Genomic DNA, 22,649 nt, shown 5'->3' with positions numbered 1-22,649 from the left:
TTGGTATGTGTCAGCACCAATAACATCAAGGCTGGGTGGAGGCTGGCATCTATGCTCCCTCCCTGTGTAATACAGTAACGTGTGCTCCCCTCATAGCATTCCAGGAGCTGGGAGTCCTGTCTGACATCTATGCACCGCTGCCATGTAAAGTACTTGGTTTGGCACCCACGATCTCATTGGTGCCAACATACACCAAAACAAATTATTCAGCACTGTCTGAGCTGCTTGTGCTCTGCAACACTGCGAGGATGGGGCAGGGCTGCAGTACTGGAGAGGAAAGAGGGATTTTATAGGGCACAATTATACTGGGGAGGAGTGGGGATTAGGTTTGCATTTTCAATAAAATGCCATTAGAAAAGAATGCCACTTATTGACTTGAATTAAGATCCAGTACTATAGTATACTTTATGTGCTTAAGAATTACAATTTCTGATATAATAAACTGATATAGTAAACTACTTTTCTGGTCACTTGGTAGTTTGCTATAGAGCAGGGGTCTCATACTTGCGGCCCGAGGGCCATTTGCGGCCCTCGATACAATATTTTGTGGCCCTCGCCGGCAAAAGCTTCCTTACTGTTTGCTTCAGTGCTCCCAAGTAATCCGCCACATCCCTGCCGCTAAACGAGGGCTGCAGAGCCCCCAAATCGCCCGGGGGGCAATCCGCCGGCATTTCCTGGAAGGGGCAGAGCTTTCAGCTTCAGCTCTGCCCCTCCTGACGTCAATCGCTGCCTCTCCCCGCCCCTCTCTGTGAAGGAAGAGTGAGAGGGGCGGGCAGAGGCGGCGATGCGCCGCGATTGTGAAATCCCTTATGCGGCCCGGCCTCATCCTGACTTTGCCTCCTGCGGCCCCCCAGGTAAATTGAGTTTGAGACCCCTGCTATAGAGGTATTCTACTGTATACCTACACTTTAGTATGGCTTTTGTAAGCCTTGTTCCTTCTCATGAAGCCACAGGCTTTTTTTCCTGACTTGTCCTGGAAGATACAAGAGGAAACCCTGCTGCCAGGGGCATAACAATAGACCCTGCAAGGGATGCAGCCGCAGGGGGGCCCAGAAGCCACAGTGGGTTCATCCTTAGAGACTGACAACTAAGGGCAAGGAGAGACTTTCTGCTCTCTGCACAATTGCTCTAATGACTGTATCTGCTCAGCCACTGATAAGGAATCACCCAAAGTTTTGCAAAGATTTGTAGACAGTCCCTATTCAGTGTGCAGCAGGCTCTTCTATACAACGTCCAGCCCCCAACCTATCTATCCCTCCCCAAGTGCTCTGTCCTGGCAGGAGGGGGCCCCATCCAAAGTTTTGCAGGGGGCCCAGTGATTTCTAGTTACGCCCCTGCCTGCTGCCATATTAAGGATAAAAAAAATAAGACCTCTAGGCCATATTTCATTTAAGGGCTAGTCTACAGTGCTCAGTAGTGTTGCAGAATAAATCTGCAAGTCATCACACTGCCCATACAATTCTATGCAGCTGTTCACAGTACAGCGTTGTAATGGATCACGTTAATCTAACTCAATGCATGCAGACTTTGTATGGAGTCTATGGCAAGTCTCCATTGCAGTTCAAGAATCAAAAAAGGGGATCCACACACAGACTTCTGAACCTCCCTGGCGGTATAATTCCCGCGGCTGCGGGAGGGTTTTTCTTCACTTTATTTTTTTTTTTTTTTTTAGCATATAGCTAGCCTAGTGCCAACTACATGCTTCCCCCCAGCCCCCCCCCCCCCCTCCCTGCAGCATCCCCCTGTATCCTCCGATCGCCGCAGGCGCCGCTTGCCCATAAGGAAATCCCGTTCTGAACGGGATTTCCTTGAGGGCTTCCCCCGTCGCCATGGCAATGAAGGGAGTGACGTCATCGACGTTGTGACGTCACAGGGAGTCCCGATCCACCATTCTGATCAATGGAGAGAAAGAAGCTTACAAGGTGGACTACAATAGTGGTCAGAATTCTATAGAAAAAGAGGCTACTGACAACAGAACCTTGTCATCAGAATAATCTACCTTCTGTATGTGGCTTTAAGGGTTCCCGAGGTAAAGGCTGGAACCCACTTGGAGTGCTTTGACAGCACTGGTGTATAGCCAGCGATCGGCAAAGTGCAAAGTCAGTAGATCCCGATGGGGGTGGTCCCACTAGCAGCTCTGCAATAGCAAAAACGCTGCTTGCAGTATTTTGTGAGCAATTCCAGAGCGATCGCATCAGTAGCTACAGTAGCCAAATCACGAGTCTCAGCCCTAAAGGTTGCCACTAACGATCCAATTTCTAGCAAAAAAAAAAAAAAAACATTCGAGCGAACAGACGATTATGATCGTTAGAAAAATCGTTCACTACACCATCAAAGAACCAATCTTTGCCTATATATCACAAGCAACAAGAAAATCCAAATTTTGGTTTGACGAAAATCCCCAAAAAATATGTTTATAATTGTTCGAAATTGATTGTGCCCATCAACTTAAATTATTTACAACCAATCCGATCCAAATTTCTGATCGCTCAAACGATTTTTCGCTAGAAATTGGACCAATAGTGGCCACCTTTAGAGTGATATGGTGGCTGCCATATTGATTTATTTTTAAACAATACCAGTTGCCTAGCAGTCTTGTTGATTTTTCTTGCATCCTGAAACAAGCACATGGCTAATCTAGTTAGACTTGATTCAGAGCATCTGATCTGCATGCTTGTTCAGAGTCTATGAGGGCTGGTTCATACTCTGCGCTTGCCCACCATCACGTTCAGGTAAGTGATCCCGATTCACGAGCAAAATCTCGCAATTCTCCACAATTTGCACTTGTGATTCCCGTTCAATAGAACGAGAATCACAACACGATCCCCTCCCAAAACGCTACATGCATCGTGTTTGTAATTCAACGCAAATACTGCAGTGTGAATGTATCCATAGGCATACATTAGCAGAAGCGCCTTGCTGATCGCCAGCGATCAGCCAAAGCACTGAAAAAGCACTAAGTGTGAACCAGCCCTAACGGAAAGTCTTAGACACAGGACAACCAGATTATAAAAAAAAAAAAAAAATGCAAGTTTAACAAAGCACAATTATTCTGGGTTGCCATTGACTTGCATGAAACACAAAATCGCACACACAAAAATAAGCAGACCTGTTGCGCGATTTTAAATAGAAAATGCAATGCCCCTTAAAGCAGACTTGAACTCAGAACTTCCTTTCTGCTCTGAAGATAAGCAACAGCATAATAACCTAAACAGAAAAACATTTGTTACGACTGATACAAATTCTGCAATAAATATGCAGTGCATCTACTTCCTGCTTTCGTGGAAGCAGACATATTGTTAACATCCTGTGTTTACCAATTCGCTTCTCTGCCGTGGCAGTCAGCTGACACAGGTGAGAGATCACATTACAACTTGTGAGTAGACATCAGAGGAGGAATTAGACGGGCTAAACTCTCTAAATACACACAGGGTGCATTTCTCTAGGTTTTCCTTCTGTCCTTTGCAAGTACTGAAAGTATGCGGAAGGGAAGAACTAGTGGAGTGGTTTTTAAATGCACCAAAAAGCGCAATTCGGAGCGCAAATCAACGTGATGTTTGGTGCGTCCTGTAGACTTACATCATATGTGAATCTGCATGCATCTTGATTTCTATAGGCTGCGATTCCACATCTGAAACCATGAGCGGAAAGACCACTTTACTTACGGTAAAGTCTTTTCCAGTAGTCATGAGGACAGCACCCCTGGATGAGACTTGTCTCCCTCCCCACTGTGGACAGGAAACTGTTAAAAGAAGAATTTGCATAAGCAATAGGCAGCCACATATAAGATACTACACCTGCCACAGTACCTCAGTTAATAAAAAGATGACACGGACATTTAATGATGCTTACACAAACTTATTTCTCTTTCCTACCCAAATAAGGGCGGGTTGCAGGGGTGCTGTCCTCATGACTACTGGAAAAGACTTTACCGTAAGTAAAGTGGTCTTTCCCAGAACGTCATTTCGGACAGCACCCCTGGATGAGACGATATACAAGAGTTAAAACCTTAGGGTGGGACCACAGCTTGCAAAACTTTCCTTCTGAAGGATAAACCTGCAGAGGCAGATACATTAAGGCGATAGTGCTTTACAAACTTATTGTGACTTGACCAGGTCGCAGCTCTGCAAATCTGATCTATAGAGGCCCCTGCCCTCTCTGCCCAAGAAGTCGAAATTCCTCTTGTGGAATAAGCCATGATAGAATTGAATTGCTCCCCCTGTGTCTGATATGCTAATGAAATAGCCCAAACAAATGTATAATCTGTGTAGGATTTAATTAAGGAAGATTTCTCCCAATTAATGATCCAACCTAGATCTTGTAGTAAGACTATTGTCGTAACAATCTGATCTCTTACCGAATTGGGAGATGTCCCCCAAAACAGAAAATCAAGGTAACCCAAAATGTTAACCTTTCTCTGTCTAAGTGTAGCTAGAACCCCAGACATTACCTTCATAAACAACCATGGAGCTGAGGATAATCCGAAGGGCAAAGCATTAAACTGATACATTCTTACCTCTTCCTCCATCTGGATGGCAAACCTTAAGCATTATTGAGAAGTCAGATGTATCGGTAATTGAAGATACGCATATTTTCAGTCTAGAAAGGCTAGGAAATCGTCCTTCTGTAAGAGATGAATAATAGATCAAATCCATCCTGAATTTTCTGTATTTTACCTTCTGGTTTAGACTCTTTAAATTTAGTATGAACTGATAATTTCCCTGTAGCTCCTTTACTAGACAAAACACAGGGCAATAGAATCCCTGTCCTTTGACATTTCGGTACTTCTCGAATTACCCTTTTTTTCTAAACAAGGAAAGGACTTTCGATTGTAGGGCTGAAAACTTTATTTGGTCCTGCAAACGGGGAGTAATGCAAAAGCTCTTAAAAGGAGGCTGGCTGAACTCTATTCTGTATCCCTCCAACAAAAACCACCTTAAAGGCTCTTTCCCACTAAGACGTTGCATTAGATGCGACGCTAAGGTCACATAACGTGCCCCCAACGCAACGCATGTGAGCTTTGAAGTTGGATGCTATTTAGAGCCACGTTATGAGTCTCCTGATGGGTCTGTGATGCGTACTTTTTGACGCTTACTATCGGACGAAAACGGCGCATGCGGCAAAAGACTGTGGAGAGCACGTGATCGGAAAACTCCGCATCACGTGGTCCTGCCAGCCAATAAGCGGCCGCTCCAGGAAGTTAACACTGCAGTGCATATTAATTAGTCATGTGGCTGGCCACAACAGCGGACTCTCCCCTCCTCTCCTGCAAGAAAAAACAAAAAACACACATTATTGAGCATATGCAAACAGTCTAATGCGGCTAAAACCGTGTATAACGCACAGCATGATGCACTTTTAAACGTCCAGCGTTAGAGTGTAACACAACGTGGGCACTGTGAACAGCCCATTGATTTTTCATTACTGTGAGCTGGGCTGCGTTACAAGCTGCTCTAACCTGCGCCTGTAACGTCCCACTGTGAAAGAAGCCTAAATAACCAATATTTTGTGCACTGTAGTTGCCATGTTTTGAAATTTGCAATTCTCCATCTCACTGGAATACTAGCGTCATTGCTTATCCGACTTCTTGGTAAAAGTGAAGTTGGACTTAGGGCCGGTTCACATTACAAACGCGGACGGCCACGCATGCGGAACGCAACGCGTACGAACGCACGCCATCCGCGTTTGCATGCGTTGCGTGGCTGATCCCATCACTGAAAAGTGAATGGGACAGCCGCGCGTTTTTGCTAAATCTGCGTGCAGCATGCGTTCCCGGACCGCACAGGTCCGGAACGCATGCAGTGTGAACATCAGACAGTGCACTCTATGCACTGTCTGATGTCGTGCGTGTTGGCCTTCTGCACGCGTTTCCAAAACGCAGCTGGAAACGTGTGCAATCTGAACAGGCCCTTAGGCTTCTGTGACTTGTAGAGAGCCCATCTCCTGCCCTTAGAGGACTAGGGATCTGACTTATTCTTAGAAGGAGGGACGAAAGGACCGTTTACTTTGAAAAGGTCCTTTCTTAAAGGAATACTATCGATACCCAAGTGTTCTAAAATGACAATGTACAAATAATGTCTAAGTTGCTGTGTAAACATTTTCCTACCTTTCATGTTAAATATCAGAGGCAAAAGCTGTAATTTACTGAGGGTAGGATTAGCTATATTGGGACAAATCAATTGCAGAAGGGGTGTCTACTTCAATGCACAGCCAGAGTTGCATATCGGACTACAGAAAGCAAATATCAAACAAACTCTGAAAGCAAAAAACAGTATGAAAAGCTGTAACAATTAGTTACATTTCCTCTGCTCTCTACAGACACTTCAGTCCGAAACAGGACACAGAAGCTGCAGCTGTTCTCTCTGTCACACACAGTTACACAGAGTTATCTGATCAAGTGTGAGGGGAATTTCCCCTCTCCTCATGGCTCAGAGTCAGTTTTGTCAGTAAAGTTTGAAAGCATTTTGATAACAGTAAACAAAGAGGTTGCTACTAAAATGTATACACCAGTACTTAGCAACACTTCCCAAACAATTCCTGTGTCAATTGAAAATATGTGAATCGATAGAATTCCTTTAACAGGAATATTTTTTTTATTTATTTTTTTTTTTAATGTGTGTCTGCCGTTCTGTCTAGAGGGTTGTCTAACTGACTCAAACAGCAGACCCCCTTCACAAGGTACACCACATAACTTGATTTTGAAGAATTGTCATCATTCCAAGTTTTTACCCATACACCTCTTCTGGCTGAATTAACTAATGCCGTAGTTCTGGCCATAAGTTTAACCGTATCATCTGAAGCGTCCACTAGATAATTGGAAGCATTCCAAACTTTAGGGAAATCATTCAAAATTTCCCAGAAATCCTCAAAAAAGTAGGTCAGTTTTGTTTGATACCCTTGAAAAATATGGATCTAATTTAGGCGGGGCGGGGTTCCCCAAAACCCTGATCTTCAGGAGAAAAACAACATTTAGATAATGATCTGGGCCAAAAAAAAAAAAAAAAAAAAAAAAAAAAAAAACTTTTCCTAGATTATCCCACTCCTTAATCCTAATCTTAAGAGTAGAATGGACTGGAATAAGCCGAGAATGAGGATCCGCCAAACTCTCATACATTTGATCCAAAGGTGTCAAAGATTTCTGCTCAGACTTAATACCTATTAGTAAGTCTTTCATTAATTCAGGAAAAAACATTGCGGTTAGGGCTCTTTTCTACTATGAAATGCGATCGCAACCGCATTTGCGATCCCAATCGCACTTCAATTTCCACTATGCGATTGCGCTACTATACTTATAGTACAGCTCAATTGCATACAATGCAGGAGGATGACGATTGTGCTTTGTCCAAATCGCATCGCAATCAGATTGCACTAATGGAAATTGCTGCTGCAGTTTCCATTAGTTTAACGTACCTCGTGATCAGAATCAAATCGTAACTCGCAGAGTAATGAAAAAAAGGCCCTTAGTCAGTTTTACTCAAATCTTCCTCCTAGTTTGATACATTTTCTCTGTGCAGAGAGAGTTACTATAAAGGAGGCAGCCCCAGCATTCCTTTACATGTGCATTTTTGTTTAAATTGCCTCTCCTTGCCCTGAATCTGTCTAGTTCTTTTAAACAATCTATTTAATTGCTGCAGCTTAGAAGAACTTCAAGAATATTACACATGCAGGCTTTCTGATGTGAAATTTATCTGAAAACAGGTACCCAAGGGGTTAAAAACACAGCCTGGGTATTCTGGGATGCAGTTTGTTCTGCTCTCACTGCAGCTGCCTGGGAGGTCTGTCTCTCCATTAGCTTGCCTGTTATGGCTGGCTTATCGCCTTCTCTAAACAGCCAGGGTTTCTCTGCTCACATTTGCCTGCTTTAATTTTTATGAATTAACCTTCAGTGACCTGTGTTGTGATAATCTCCGCACAAGGTGTTAATTTCCCGCACCTGCTCAGGAATTATAAATTTTCATGCGGACACAGGTTTTATGAATGCACACTTTACTAAATGGTGGGTAAAGTCAGCTGTTTTGAGCATTACTGCATGCAGGAATGCTCAATAAATAGAGGCCTATGTCTCTTGGAAGCAGGAGGCATAGTTAGAGGTGCAGACAACATAGGAGATGATGGATTAGCTATAACAGGTAGATAAGCCATAGCAGTACTAGTCCCAGGCCCATCTGAAGCAGCTGAGGCGGTAGAAGCAATAGCAGAATCTTTAATTTCCTATTGCTGTGGACCTTCTCTGTACAATACTGGCACAATTTCCATTCAGAGTTGCCAATCCATGCTGACTGGACTGAGTAGAAGATTTTTCAGACTTTTCAACCTTCTCAGTCTTATGTCTTTTGGAGTATAAAACATAATAAACGATAGCCAGCCATTAGACAAATCCCTCTATACATAACATACATCCAGCCAAGCAGAAGAAACATAATCACATCTACTTGCCAGAGAGGGATCCTGGGCAGATTCAGCAGATTGTGCAGGAGCTGACCCAGAGGCGTCCTCCATGATCCCAGCCACAAACCAGAGTGCATCATGGACTCTACAAACTTATACCTGTGCTGCTGATTTGATGCAGCTGATCCAATTATGCATGCGGCCCCCGCCGTCTAAACATATGCTTAATCAGCTTCTTACCTTAAGGAATCAGCTGTATGCCGATTCCTAATCACCGCCGCGGCCCCTGCCGCCCGGCTCAGACTTCAGATCACGCGGGACGCCAGCGCGTGACTACCTCCGGTTCAACCGGAAGTGAACTCTCTCCAATGCACGCACCTGCGCGCATAAAGTTGCTGCCTCCAATGGAGAAGCCTCCTCCACGCTGCAGGGCTCCGACTGTTCACTGAACAGTGCTGCTTGGAGCCCTGGAAAACGCTGCCCCTGCCGCCTGACATGGATGGCACTCCTGGAGACCTCTCCCATGCATCCTGTCCGGGACAGGAAACTAAACTGAGGTACTGTGGCAGGTGTAGTATCTTATATGTGGCTGCCTATTGCTTATGCAAATTCTTCTTTTAACAGTTTCCTGTCCACAGTGGGGAGGGAGACAAGTCTCATCCAGGGGTGCTGTCCGAAATGACGTTCTGGGAAAATGGCCGTGATCTGCACTCGGGACGATTCAGAGCGAATGCCTGCATGTGAATTCAGACAGGGAATCAAAGCCCATTGGAATGAATAGCCTGCTTCTGCATTTGACAGCAGGTCTTCAGCAGGGCTGGGCCGAGGAGAGAGAGGCTCCAGCCTCGGGGCGCAGTGTAGGAGGGGGCGCATAGCTTGCTCAGCCATCATTCCCCTATTGTGTTTGAAGCAGAGAGAAATAAGAAAAGGGAATACATGGCAGTGACTGCAAGCGCCTCTTAGTCTAATAGCAGTCAGAGTGAAACGGCTGGGGTGGGAGGGATGGGGGCGCACTTTGGTGTCTCAGCTTTAGGTGCTGGAGGACCTTGTCCCTGCTCCGGTCTGCAGCATTTTTTTCGCATTACGCATGCAAATCCCCATAACCGTGCATAGGATAGCTAGAGGCAGGGCTATTGAGTTGGTATAAAAATCATCCAACTCAGACTCCTCAGTTTAGGATTCTACCTTGCATAGAACAATCTTGTTGATTGAAAGTATGTAACAAAAATGTCATCACTGTAAAAGCTAAGGAATTTTAAAGCTATATTAAGATCACACTTGATTTTGGGAACAAAAAGCTCCTGGCCAGGAAGCGGACGCTCTACCCTGTTAGCCATCGCAGCCTGTCATTACCAACGTGAATGCCCCAGCATGTCATCTGTATAATAGGATTCACCAGAGCCCCATATCAGCCAGGTTCCAGTGTGTAGCCCTGCCACCTTGCAGGGGAAAAAAAAAAACCACACATTCGCGTACACCAGAGATGCATTTTAACGAAACTTCGGGTATAGCTGTGGAGTAGCTGTTCAATAGAAATCAAAACTAGTCCTTGCTAGGAGTACTTGTAGGGGGTGCAGACAGGAACAAAGGACATTGATCAATGTCTAGGCAATCTAACTGTAGGTACATGTAAGAGTGACGTGCAGTAACTCAGAGGAAGAATCCCCTCATTTTCCTGCATTTACACATTCTTCATGCACAATCTGAAGCAAGTTTGCGGGTGACAGACAACACCTGTGTCACTGCGCACAACATTCTCAGTGGATTCACAATAGTACTGCGGGGAATGCATATGTAGAGTATAGTACTACCAAGTAACTTCATTTGTAGTCACCAACACAAGCAAAAGGGAGTGTATACATTTGCATAAACCTGCATCAACTCAGAAATATTTGTATCTCATTAACAAATCCTACTAATGACACAACTACACATCAGGCTTTATTCTTACAGCAGAGATGTTTATTATATATAAAAGATTAGTGTACACAGATATACAGTCACAATCAGATATGTATATCTGATTGTATAAGTACAGTGACTGCTTTATGCAGCAGCACAAAGAACTTTTTTTTGATAGGTTTATTTCATGTTGTGGACTAAGCACTGCTATTACTGTAAATGACAATTATTTATGATGACTATTATCTGAGAAAGAGAAAAAGGTTTCATTTTCTCTTTTAATTACAGTTTACATTGATTAGGAGACAAAGCATGCTTTCTCTGACTCCAAACACTGCTCAGACTCCACAGCCCAGGCTAGAGGGATTTGGATAAGTACGCGCATCAGACCAAGGGCCAGCATTCATCATGGAGATGGATGTGTCAGCACAAGTGGAAATGGGCCATTATAGAGTTAGATACCCTTTATAAAAGGTGCTCCCACCATCTCTGCTTATATACTGCTCCCTGTTCATCCAGCATAAAAAAGAGAATGGGCTCTATTTATAAAACATTTGTGGGGAAAAAAATATTGGAGGGAAAATACCTGCATCGGTATTTTAGACTTTTGTGTGCTAATTCATTAAAAAAAGTTTACACTTGCGATAATAGGTCTGGGAATTCCCGCACTAAACTGGTGGTGTTGCTGAGTTGTTACATTTTCTCTGTGCAGAGACAGAGATAGTATAAAGGCGGCAGCCCCAGCATCCCTTTACATGTGCATGTTTTTTTTTAACTTGCCTCTCCTTGCCCTGAATCTGCGCTGAATCTGTCGGTCTTTCTAAACAATCTATTTAATTGCTGCAGCTTAGAAGAACTTCAAAAAACGTTACACATGCAGGCTTTCTGATGTGAAATACATCTGAAAACAGGTACCGTAGGGGTTAAAAAAAACACAGCCTTGGTATTCCAGGATGCCTTTTTTGTTCTGCTCTCACTGCAGCTGCCTGGGAGGTCTGTACACATTAGCTTGCCTGTTATCTTGCCTGTTATCTCTGGCTTATCTCCTATTCTAAACAGTCAGTGTTCTCAGTTCCCATTCCGCTTGCTCTAATCTTTATGAATTAACCTTCAGTGACATGTGTTGTGATAATCTCCGCACAAGGCGGTAATTTCCCGCACTGCTCAGGAATTGTAGCTTTTCATGCGAAAACAGCGGACACTTTGCTAAATGGTCGGGAAAGTCAACTGTTTTCAGCATTACCGCATGCGGGAATGCTTTATGAATAGAGGCCAATGTTGGGATAATAAGAAGGGCATTGCAGGCACAATCTTGACTGTGTCTCAGAATGGGAGCCAGAAACTCATCAGCGGCGAGAAGCAAAAACTAACCATTTATTTGTAGAACTGCTTGTTCCTCAACTGACTGGCTTTGAAAAATGTAATTGGAATGATGCTAAAAGAAGCAGTGCTGCTCATTTGTTTTAAATATACAGGTAGTCCCCGGTTAAAGAACGAGATAGGGACTGTAGGTTTGTTCTTTACCTGACTTTTCCATAAGTAGAAACACTATGCAACATCTGTCCCATGTAAATCCTCTATGCCCCCATGTGCCGCCTGTGTCACCTCTATTCCCCTGTGCCCTCTGACATCTGTCCCCTCATTGTCCCTCTGAGCCTCCACTATGTCCCTCTGTACCACCTCTGCCCCCCCCCATGACATCTGTGCCCTCAGTACCACTTCTGCCCCCCCTTGTGCCTGCTGCCTAGTGATGATCATAACCTGCCACTTTTGCTTATGCAGAGCGGCCGCGCTTGTTCAGACGGGAGTGCAGATGCAAATATGTAGAGGGTCCCAGCGCTGGATCACTATATAGTATAGAGTACCGCAGCAAAATGCCATTTTACCGAGTTTTAAAAAAACGTTTTTTCTTTGAACTTTTTACAATTGATTTTCTCAAAAACTATAAGGTCTTTTTGCATAAAATGTTTTGTCTTCGTTCCACAGAATCAAATTTCGCATTTCCGGGTCGTTCGCATCGGCGGGTCGTTCGCAAGTCGGGGACTCCCTGTATTAGAACAAAAAAGGTGGAAATGATGCATTCAGCATTCAATGGAAAAGAAGTAATGTTCAATTTTCACCTTGAACTAGAAAACTGCCTAAACAGCCTCACAGGTTGCTACCTGACCGTAAAACACTCACCTGCTTGCTCTGGGATTGCTGCGCCACAAACTCAGGATTTGGTTCACTAAAATTAGGCACTTCAGAATATACCATGCAAAATCTGTAAAAGAAACATGGCCATGAATGCAAAAGATGATCAACTGCATAAAGTGAATGAGAACAACATTATTTACAATTTTAAAATGGTTTGCCCACTAAGATTATTAGCTGCATAGTTTTTTTAAAGACCTGAAGGCTGGATCTATAAGCGCTTTTCTGAGGCTTTGCGTTTGATTAGTACTTTCTGGAAAAATGTCTCCAATTCACTTTCACTAAAATCGCGGTAAAATCCGGTGATCGCGTATGCGAAAAATCTCTGCAATTTTAATGAAAGTGAATGGGAGAAACTTTTAAAATGCACTAATAATCACAAAGCGCTCAGAAAAGCGCTTATAGTGTGGATCTGGCCGAACTAAGAACCCCTCTCTGCTCTAAAAGATACGCAACAGCATAATAATCTTCAAACAAAAAACATTTCTTTGTTACAGCGAATACAAAAACTAAAATAAATCTGCACTGTTTCTACTTCCTGATTCCTGGAAGCAGACATATTGTTAAAGTGGACCTGAAATTTTGCACAGGACACATGAAAAAAAAAAAAAAAGAATGCATCCTGTATGTATTTAGAGTTTAGCCTGTCTAATTCCCCAATCTGTGACTAATCACAGGTTGTAATTTGATCTCTCCCCTGGTCACCTGACTGCAACGGCAGAGATGGCAGATAAGCTCATTTGAAAGCACAGGCTGTTAACATGTCTGCTTCCATGAAAGCAGGAAGTAGAAACAGTGCAGTTTTATTTTGCATCAGCTGTAACAAAGAAATGTTTTTCATTAAACGGTATCATACTGCTGTGTATCTTTCCAGTACTTTCAAATTAGTGTATCTGCCATCTCTGCCATGGGAGTCATGTGACAAGGGGGAGATCAGATTACAGGTTGTGATTAGACACAAAATGAAGGGGAATTAGACAGGCTAAACTCTCTAAATACATACAGGGTGCATTTCTCTCTGTTTTCCTTCTGTCCTGTCCACTTTAAGGTTTAACTGAAGACTAAAATACAGCATAAGATAGTTACTTAACTCTGGACTTCCCCATCCCCCTCGAGCTTATCATTTCAGCGCTGGGACCATCTGAATCTTTGCATGGCTGGCCCCACGACAGCCCGCGGCTGTGCAGTAGCATAGAGCTGCTTGTACATGAGTGGCTCCGTGCCAAGTACAGGTTGTTAGTGCACCTGCGCTTGTTCCCTGACAGGAATACGGCTGCAATACTTCAGAGGGTCCCGGGCAGTGGCAGTGGTCTGAAGAGAACTGGAAAGCCTCTGGAAGTGGATCCAGACGCTTCCCTCTACACTGGTATCTTACTTTTTTTAGTTTATTTATTTTTTCCCCCAGAACTCACAGGTTTGCTTTAGACCCCTTTTACACATGCCTTGCAAGTGTGCATTGTGTTACCCTGTTTTGCCTGCAATGCAAGGCAATGAGGCCTAGCAGTTACAGCGACGCGTTGCGCCGGAAGCGCCCAATCAGCCGCCAACCTGTCGCAAAGTCAACAGTGTGTTACTGTTATGCTTCCATGGCAACACAATGGTGGCGGAAGTCATGCAAGTCAATGGGCAACGTAGGGGTTTTAAATTTGCTTTCGGGGACGTGAACACGACAGGGAAACCCGGGAATCTGTCAGGAAGTACATCACTGGGCGAGGGGCAGCGTGTGACCCTGTCGGCGCACTTTGCTGCAGGGTCATATGAATGCAATTTTGTCCATTGTGTGTGGAGCATCACAGCTCAAACACAATAACCAAGTGTAGAATCAGCCTTAACGTCCTCCAAGCTGTCTATCCAGTCAGCTCTAAGTCTAATGCCTAATACACACGGTACGATTTTGCGTGCGATAGATTGATCAGATTGATAAAATCTGCGCTCGATTTCTCATAGCAGTGAATGCAAAAAGATAAGAAAAACGAATGACGATAAGAGAATTGAGTGCAGAATTGTGCGGAAAAGACGATCGGGTCGGAAAATCGCAGGGAAAATTGTACTGTGTGTACCCAGCATTAGGCAACGAGAAGTAGGCAGGCCTAAAAAAAAAAAAAAAAAAAACCACACTCAGGCCTGGAACCCACTACAAAACGCAATCGCTAATCGCAATCGCTAGCGTTCTCTATGAGTGGTTTGTGAGCGATTTCATGAGCGTTTTTGGGAGTGATTTTAAAAAGTGTAATTAATTTGCCAGCGGTTGTGTGGCGATTAGCGTTTTTAATTCTGATTGGTCCTTTCAATTAATTTTCATTTTGTTACAGTGTGCAGTTATGTAAAAACGGTTGCAAAATCGCTGTGTGTAGGTTTTGACGAGCGATTATGCCAGTGTTTATATACTTTATATTGCAGAAACGCTAACGCTCAAAAATGCTGCATGTCCTGAGTTTTGCGATTTGGTAATCGCAATCGCTCCAGTGGAATTTGGCCCATCCATTAACATTAGCTGAGCATTTAGGGAAATCGCTAGCGGTTTGAAACGCTCCCTAAATGCTCAGAAAATCGCTCTAGTGGGTTCCAGCCCTAAGACATGATTGGGTTGTTTCTTTCTGCATGAAACCTGCTTCTCAGTATGAATACTGCTAGGGACAGAGCACAGCAAGCAGATTTCACAGGGAAAAATAAATATCAAGATCAAAAAGGGAAAAGGCATCATTTTGCAATCTTAATACTGTATACACAAACATAAGCAGGGGACTAAAAAAAGGTACAACATTTAAAATAAAATTGTAAAAACTGACAACATGGCAGAGCTATTTTTTTCAATGCATCATGGAGATTTTCTTTAAAAACAGCAAAGGGGGCATCAACTTTGAGGATAGGTTTCTGGAAGATTCAGGAATGCCAGGGCTGTGGAGTCGGCACAAAAAAAATCATCCGACTCCAACTCCTCAATTTATGAAACTACCCACACAGACTCAAGGTACCCAAAATTGCTCCTACTCCACAGCCCTGAGGAATGCAGGAATTATTTCTCGCTTACCACTCCCAGTTTTCATGACTTTTAGGACTCTTGAACACTACATGCCATTCCGAATTTTTTTTATACGATCCGATTTTTGATTCCGATTAAAAGTACTGCATGCTGCTACATTTTTTAATTGGAATCAAACATCGGATTGAATAAAAGAAAAAACAAAACGGAATCACATGTAGTGTGCAAGAGGCCTAACAGCCATAATTATGTCAATGGTTGGGAGGCAGAGTTGAATAGAGAAAGACAGAGGTGACTGGATCGATAGCTGGCTCAGGGTAGCAAAATGCCAACAGGGAGCAACCCTGTTGTTCTCATGCTGGGAATACACCATACAATTTTCTGTTATCTGATAAGATTTTTGTTAGATTTACCTGCCAGACAGATAATTGCCAACATGTTGGAAATAATCTATCTAAACATCTATCTGCCTAGCAATTAAGCATTGTTCTACTCAGCAGGCGATAACCAGAAGACAATACACCAGAGATAATGACAGTCTCTACAGAGAAATCTAATGATGGGCATACACAGCTCGATTTTGCCGCTCGATTATTTCGCCGCTCGATTCCGCAGTCAATTCTCTTATCTTCCGCTCATTTTTCTTATCTTTTTCCATTCACTTCAATCCGGAACCGAGCGGCGAAATGATCAGGTGGGAGATCAGACATGTCGGAAATTATCTATCGAGCCATCTTAATGGCTCAAAATCGAGCCGTGTATTCCCAGCATAACAGTAAAATCTAACAGAAAATTGTATGTTGTATTCCCAGCATCAGGCATCTACTGTATAAGCCCAACAGTTTTCTGGCCTACAGGTCAGAAAGATTTGTACGCTAGACCCCTGGAGTGGCACCAGGGCGACAGCATTCCAGTCTTCATGACGACTTTAAGCTGGTTTATTTTGTGTGATCATTGTTAAAAACCTGTATATTTTTAAAGGCTTCTTTGATATACGGCCTAGAGAAAGACCGATATCTGGTATAAGAGGCTAATAAGCTGCTAGATAACATACTTCTTACTGTTGCGCCTTTTAAGATGTATACACGTTTGTTCTACTCTTACATTGTATGTGTATTTTCACAACATTTGCAAATGTAGAGTTCCAATTGTAGAAAAAAAAATGAATGAAAAACAAAACCAGTAAAGTGGTAGGGAATGCGGGGGGAGTAGAACTGGGTGACTGGGGATAAGTCAACAGGACTATAATCAGTAATAGTAGACCACAAGGTGTACAGCCTGGACAGCACTGCTCATCACCTGTGTCTAGGAGTTTACATGGGATATAGAAAGTGTGTACACCAACACACACACTAAAATGCCAGGTTTTTGTGATGTTAAAAATTAGACCACAATAAATCAATTCAAAGCTTTTTCCATATTTAACCCTTTAGGGACTGGCTGCTTAAACCCCCCCCCCCCCCCCCACCCCCAAGGACCAGGCCCCATATAGCCTGCAGCCTTTACTCACCTCCCAGGCTGACGTCAGAGCGAGCGGGGATGCCGGCCAGAGCAGTGGGGAGCGCCAATCGTTGGGGGAACAGCAGGGAGATGAGTGAATCATCTTCTCCCCCTTCCCCCTACCACCACAGCTGTCACAGTGATCACTATGATCCGCCGGGCAATCATAGTGATCACGTGATCAGAAGCCATACGCGATGGCTTCTGATCACTGAGGGGAGATGTCAGCTGTCATATGACAGCTTAATCTCCCCTCTCGGTTGCGCACGATCGTGTCGGGAGCGGAAACGGCGGACGATGTAGATCCTACGCCGCATCAGGCTAGAAAAGACAAGTGCGGCGTAGGATCTCATAGAGGTGGTCCACAAGAGGTTAAAGGACAACTGAGAGGGATAGGAGACTGCCATATTGATTTCCTTTTATGCAATACCAGTTGCCTGGCTGTCCTGCGGATTCTCTGCCGCAAATACTTTTAGCCATAGATCATGAACAAGCATATGCAGATTAGGCGTTTTTGACATTATTGTCACATCGGACATGATTAGCTGCATGTTTGTTTATGGTGTGTTTCTTACACTACTGCAGACAATAGATCTGCAGGTCTGCAAGGTAACTGGTATTGTTTAAAATGAAATAAATATGGCAGCCTCCATATTTTTTCTCACTTCAGTTGTCCTTTAACCATTTCTTCCACACGGAAGCGAGCCTCACGTCCGCTGCTGGTGCTGCTGTAGCCGCAGGGACGCAAGGTTCACGCATTAAAAGGTGGAAACATTTCAAATGATTTAAAGCAGCCCAAGCACCACTGCAAACTTGTTTTCAAATGAACCTCCACATTAGGGAGGTTCTTAACTGAGAGTGCCCTTGGGGGAGCACTATTACTTACCCTGCTTCTCTGTGCCCCCCTGTCCCATTGGGATGCACCATAGTTTCATCAGGCTTGCTGCAGTGCCCATAATTTGTATCTCTTAGGAGTGTTGCATGCATGTCCTCAATGCATGCCGGGAGATGTAGTCTGTGCATGTGAGTACAGAAAATCTAATTGCATCCACAGACTACATCTCCCAGCATGCATTGCAGTGTGTACACACAACACTTCCGGGAGATACAAACTGTAGTCGCTACGGCAAGTCCGGTACATCCCAATTGGGGGGTGGAGGTGTTTATGGTGGGAACCAGAGCAGCAACCCCCATAATGTGCTCCTTAAAGGGCACACTCAGTTAAGTAAAAAACAAAAAGTTTGTGGTTGCGCTTGGTTCGCTTTTAATAAGTTCTTATTTTTTTCACAACACACAAATCTGGCAATTGAACAAAACTGTACACTGTCTAGGTCTACTGTGCTGCCCTGCTGAGCCAGATCCCATTTTTAGTGTTAATCTTAGTTTACTGGGAATGCAATTACAGTCAGACGCAAGGTCACCTGTAATATATTAATAATTGCAATAATGAGCCTTACTCTCCAATCTTCTGCAGGTCACCTCCTCGCCCTGTGTACAGAGTCAGACAACCTTTGAAGACAGAAGCATAACTGCAAACAAAACAGAATAAAATCAGGAAGACAATGTGGAACAAAGGCTACAAGAATAGAGCAATATTTTGATTATGCCAAATACCGGTAGATATACATGCGAATATTAAACTACTATTCAAAATGTCCTTTTCTTAGCCTAAAACTACCTTGCTCTTGATTAGTAATGATTGTAATCTGCTAAGTGCGATTACACAAAATTTCAAGTAAATATTTGCAACTACGGCCATATGGGATTACGATTTGGACATTCAATTGATTTCATGTAATCAATTCGTAATTTCACGCAGTCTTTAGTGGTTAATAGGAAAACCCCCATCTATGCTATCGCCACCAAAATTGCAGTGTATGTTGAAGTGACACTGAAGCAAAAAACAAACAAAAAAAAATGGATGATATAATAAATTGTATGTGTAGTACTGATAATTAATAGAACGTAAGTAGCAAAGAAAATGGTCTAATTTTTATTTTCAGGTATATAGGTGTTTTTTTAAATAACATTGCATCATTCTGTCATATCTGCAATTACAACCCACACTCTGTATTTTAAACTATAAAACAAAGCAGTGCTAATGACCCCTTCAACTTCCCTACAGTAAAAAACATATCTAAAACTCTCTCCGAGGCTACATTCACAGCAAAAATAAATAAATAAAGTGGTAATGCACATTAACACTGCTTTACCGTCACATACAGTAGGTACAGGAAAGATGCATAGGATTAGCATTGCATTGTAGTAAGCTGGGTTATAAGATAACGCAGCTCCGCAATGTACCACTGTGAATGCAGCCTCACTGTTTCTTTGATGTATAAGTGCTTCAGAAAACAGTAACCTAAGTTGGTTCAGAGAGCTCAGAGAGGCTGTTTTGCATAGATAACAAGTGAAACTTCTTAACTATCGGTACTGGAAACAATATTAGAATAATTTCTTTGCTACTAATGCTCCATTTCTGAGCAGTACTACACATACAATTCATTATATCATAAGTTTATTGCTTCAGTGTCATTTTAAGGGGCATAGTGGAAACAAAAACAACAACAACAACAACAACAACAATAATAATAATAAAAAAGAGGACCTTTTAGTTTGAAGAAAAAAAAAATCGATTTTAAAAAATGCAATGGAAAATGGTCTTGAAACTCAGAAAAAGGTCAGTTTAAAACCATTTTTCCTACGCATTTTTTAAATAGATTTTCTGATAAAATACAAGGTATTTTTGAAAAATTATTTTTTTGACTTGTTCCCACTATTCCCCTTCAGATGCAACTTTGCAAACCTCTGCCGTGTTGCCACGTTCTTTGTATGCCTGGTACACGCCATGCAATTTCTAGTCAGATAGATAGGCCAAATTGATTATTTCCAATCACTTCTATACAAAAATCGATCAGAAAAAAAACTTTGGAAATCAGATTGGACCTGACAGAAATAATCAATTTGACCGATCTATCTGATGGGAAATTGCAACAAGTTAAAGGTAATATCCAGGCAGCCCCCCCCCCCAAATGACATTTACTTACCTGGGGCTAGGCCTGAACGATCTTAGGAAAAAATTTAATTGATCAAAATTCTGTCCAAAATCACAATATCGATTCAATTCACGATTTCCTTCAAATCAAGCTTTGTTCCCCCTCTCCGTCTCTCTGGCCCATCTCTCTTTGTGCACCCTCTGTGTCCCCTCTGGGTCTGTACCCGCTCTGTCTTCCAAGCTGCGGCAGTGCTGGATATACCTTCCAGCACAAGTCTAGCGATGCCAGTCTATCCCCTTCTTTTCTTGCAGGATCTAATGCATGGCATACTTCCTGTATGTCTTGTGCACAACAGCCGGCAGACAGTGATAGAAGGCATGTCCAACACTGCCAATGCTGCGGGCCGCACTCGCCGGGACTTGGAGGAAGTATTAAGCCTTTTCTTCAAAACTTCCCCATGTGGAAAGATCGCGATACTCGCCGCTTTGAAGATTCTGAAATCGTGATCTTGGTGATTGCGATTTCGGTGTAAATTCGATTTATCGTTTAGGCCTACTTGGGGCTTCCTCCAGCCCCTAGCAGTCGCTATGTCCTTCGCCGCTGCTCTGCCTCTCTGCCGCTGGCTCCCGGTCCCCGACGGTGCAGAGAATGACCTGACTAGGTCGGCCTCTGCACCGTCGGGGACCGGGAGCCAGCAGCTGAGAGCGGAGCTGCGGCGAGTGATATAGCGGCTGCCAGGGGCCGGTGAAAGCCCCGGGTAAGTAAATTTCTTTTTTTTGGCTGCCTGGACATTCCCTTTAAGGTTTGTAGAATCAGAGGTTTTTTTTTTGGGGGGGGGGGGGGGGGGGGGGGGGGGTTTGCGTTCAGAATCACCTTTTATTTGCCAAGTGTGCACTAATGTTTTTCTCACAACCCTACAAGCAATACTGGCTACACAGTGTCAGATTGACCTTGACACAGTTTTATTGGATCACTGGGATATTTCAAAACCTCTCTACTATGAAAGGTCTGTCACAGGTATCATCCTGATGTTGTTACCCTTTAGTGAGTCTGATTATGTCTCCAGGCTGGATCAAGTTTCCCACATCATCCCACACAGAGATGTTGATGCTTCCTGTCTTGTCAGCCACTTTACAAGTTCTTACTTCGTGCCCATCCTTTGTCTTTGTGACTCTTCCTGTTGGTGTAGGGAAAAAAAAAACAAAAAAAAAAAACGCTAGTGTTTAAAAAAAGCATTTGTTGTAATACTATGCAGTATTTTTCCTATGTTTAAATATGCCGATGCAGCATTAATGTGGAATTCCTGGCAAATTTTTAAGCATATTACAGTACCCCTCCCCCAGCTTCCAGTGTTAGTGTACTTATAGCTCAGTATGCTTAAAATGAGGCCTTAAAGGGAACCTGAAGCGAGGAAAATAATTTAAAATAAACACATGACGTAGCTGTAAATGAATATTACATGCTAACCTCACCGTTAGTTCCTCTCAGATGCTCACCATTTTCTTCTTACAGTGATCCCTTCCAGTTCTGACAATATTTTGTCAGAACTGAAATATACCAGTTGCTGTCAGTTATTTATCAGCAGCTGTCAGTTACAACTGAATGTGCAAGGTAATGTCCATGCTTCCCTATGGCTCAAGTGGGTGGTATAACAGTTTAACAGTGTGCTGACCAGAAAGCTGTTATGGGGTAATGGCAATTTTTAAGATGGAGGACAGAGAAATCCATTGTTCACAGTAGACAAATGGGATGCAAGAGAGGAGAAAGAGATTGAGTAGTAGACTACACAGGAGCTAAGTATGACCTGCATATGGTTATATTGACTTTTTATTTTCAGTTCAGGTTCTCTTTAAAGAGATACTGAAGAGAAAAAAAATTATGATATAATGATTTGTATGTGTAGTACAGCTAAGAAATAAAACATTAAGATCAGATACATCAGTTTCCAGTACAGGAAGAGTTAAGAAACTCCAGTTGTTGGCTCTATGCAAAAAAGCCATTAAGCTCCACGACTTTCAAAGTTGCAGAGAGGTCTGTCTTCTGACTTTTATTATCTCAACTGTAAGATGCCCATACATTAGAACAAGTATAGGCAGATTCCACCAAGAGACAAAATTTATCTCTAATCGAATCTGCCTATACACCACAGGCCGATTCCCGTCCGATTTCATCATGAAATCATAAGGGAATCGGCTGAGACGCCGCAGTCCCCTTCGCCGCTGCCCCCAAAATGTATAGATGTATGTTGTGTAGTGAATTTATACATTACCTGTCCTGTAGCAGCTCGCCGGGTCCATCCGTCCATCTCGCCGGGTAACCGCATACACGCTAGTGGCGCATAGCGTCTGATGTCAGCTGCTATGCGCCTTTGTGACGTCAGATCGCCGCCAGCGTGTGTGCGGAACCCGGAAATGGACGGAAACTGCATGGAGGCTGACACCGGACAGGCAATGTATAAATGCACTACACACATTTATACATTGCGGCAGCAGTTTCGTCACCTTGTCGCTCGTTCACAAATCGGCCGACTTACTGCCGCGCACCCGACCAACCAACCTCGGCCCGAAATTTACCAACATGCGCGATCGACGGTGCGGCCAATTTCTGTCCCAAAATTGGTCGCTTTGTCGGACATGCACTTGGCAGCACCAATTTTCATCCAATTAGATTATAATAATCGAATTGGA

At 43.3% G+C, this 22,649-nt stretch overlaps 1 protein-coding gene across 3 annotated transcripts in view; it reads right to left on the bottom strand.

The window, feature by feature from the left end:
• The window catches only part of NABP2 (nucleic acid binding protein 2), a 59,707-nt gene that overhangs the window by 3,262 nt on the left and 33,796 nt on the right, over nt 1-22,649 (bottom strand). For all 3 annotated transcript variants that reach the window (XM_068267637.1, XM_068267638.1, XM_068267636.1), the window contains 3 exons: nt 21,001-21,139; nt 18,424-18,495; nt 12,472-12,553 (listed from right to left, as the gene is read on the bottom strand). In XM_068267637.1, coding sequence (XP_068123738.1) covers nt 12,472-12,553; nt 18,424-18,495; nt 21,001-21,139 — 293 coding nt within the window. The remainder of the gene's footprint in view (nt 1-12,471; nt 12,554-18,423; nt 18,496-21,000; nt 21,140-22,649) is intronic.

This window comes from Hyperolius riggenbachi, chromosome 2 (assembly GCF_040937935.1).
Source record: "Hyperolius riggenbachi isolate aHypRig1 chromosome 2, aHypRig1.pri, whole genome shotgun sequence".
NCBI lineage: Eukaryota > Metazoa > Chordata > Amphibia > Anura > Hyperoliidae > Hyperolius > Hyperolius riggenbachi.
Note: the sequence above shows the minus strand (reverse complement) of the source record. Positions and strands in the feature narration are given on the sequence as shown.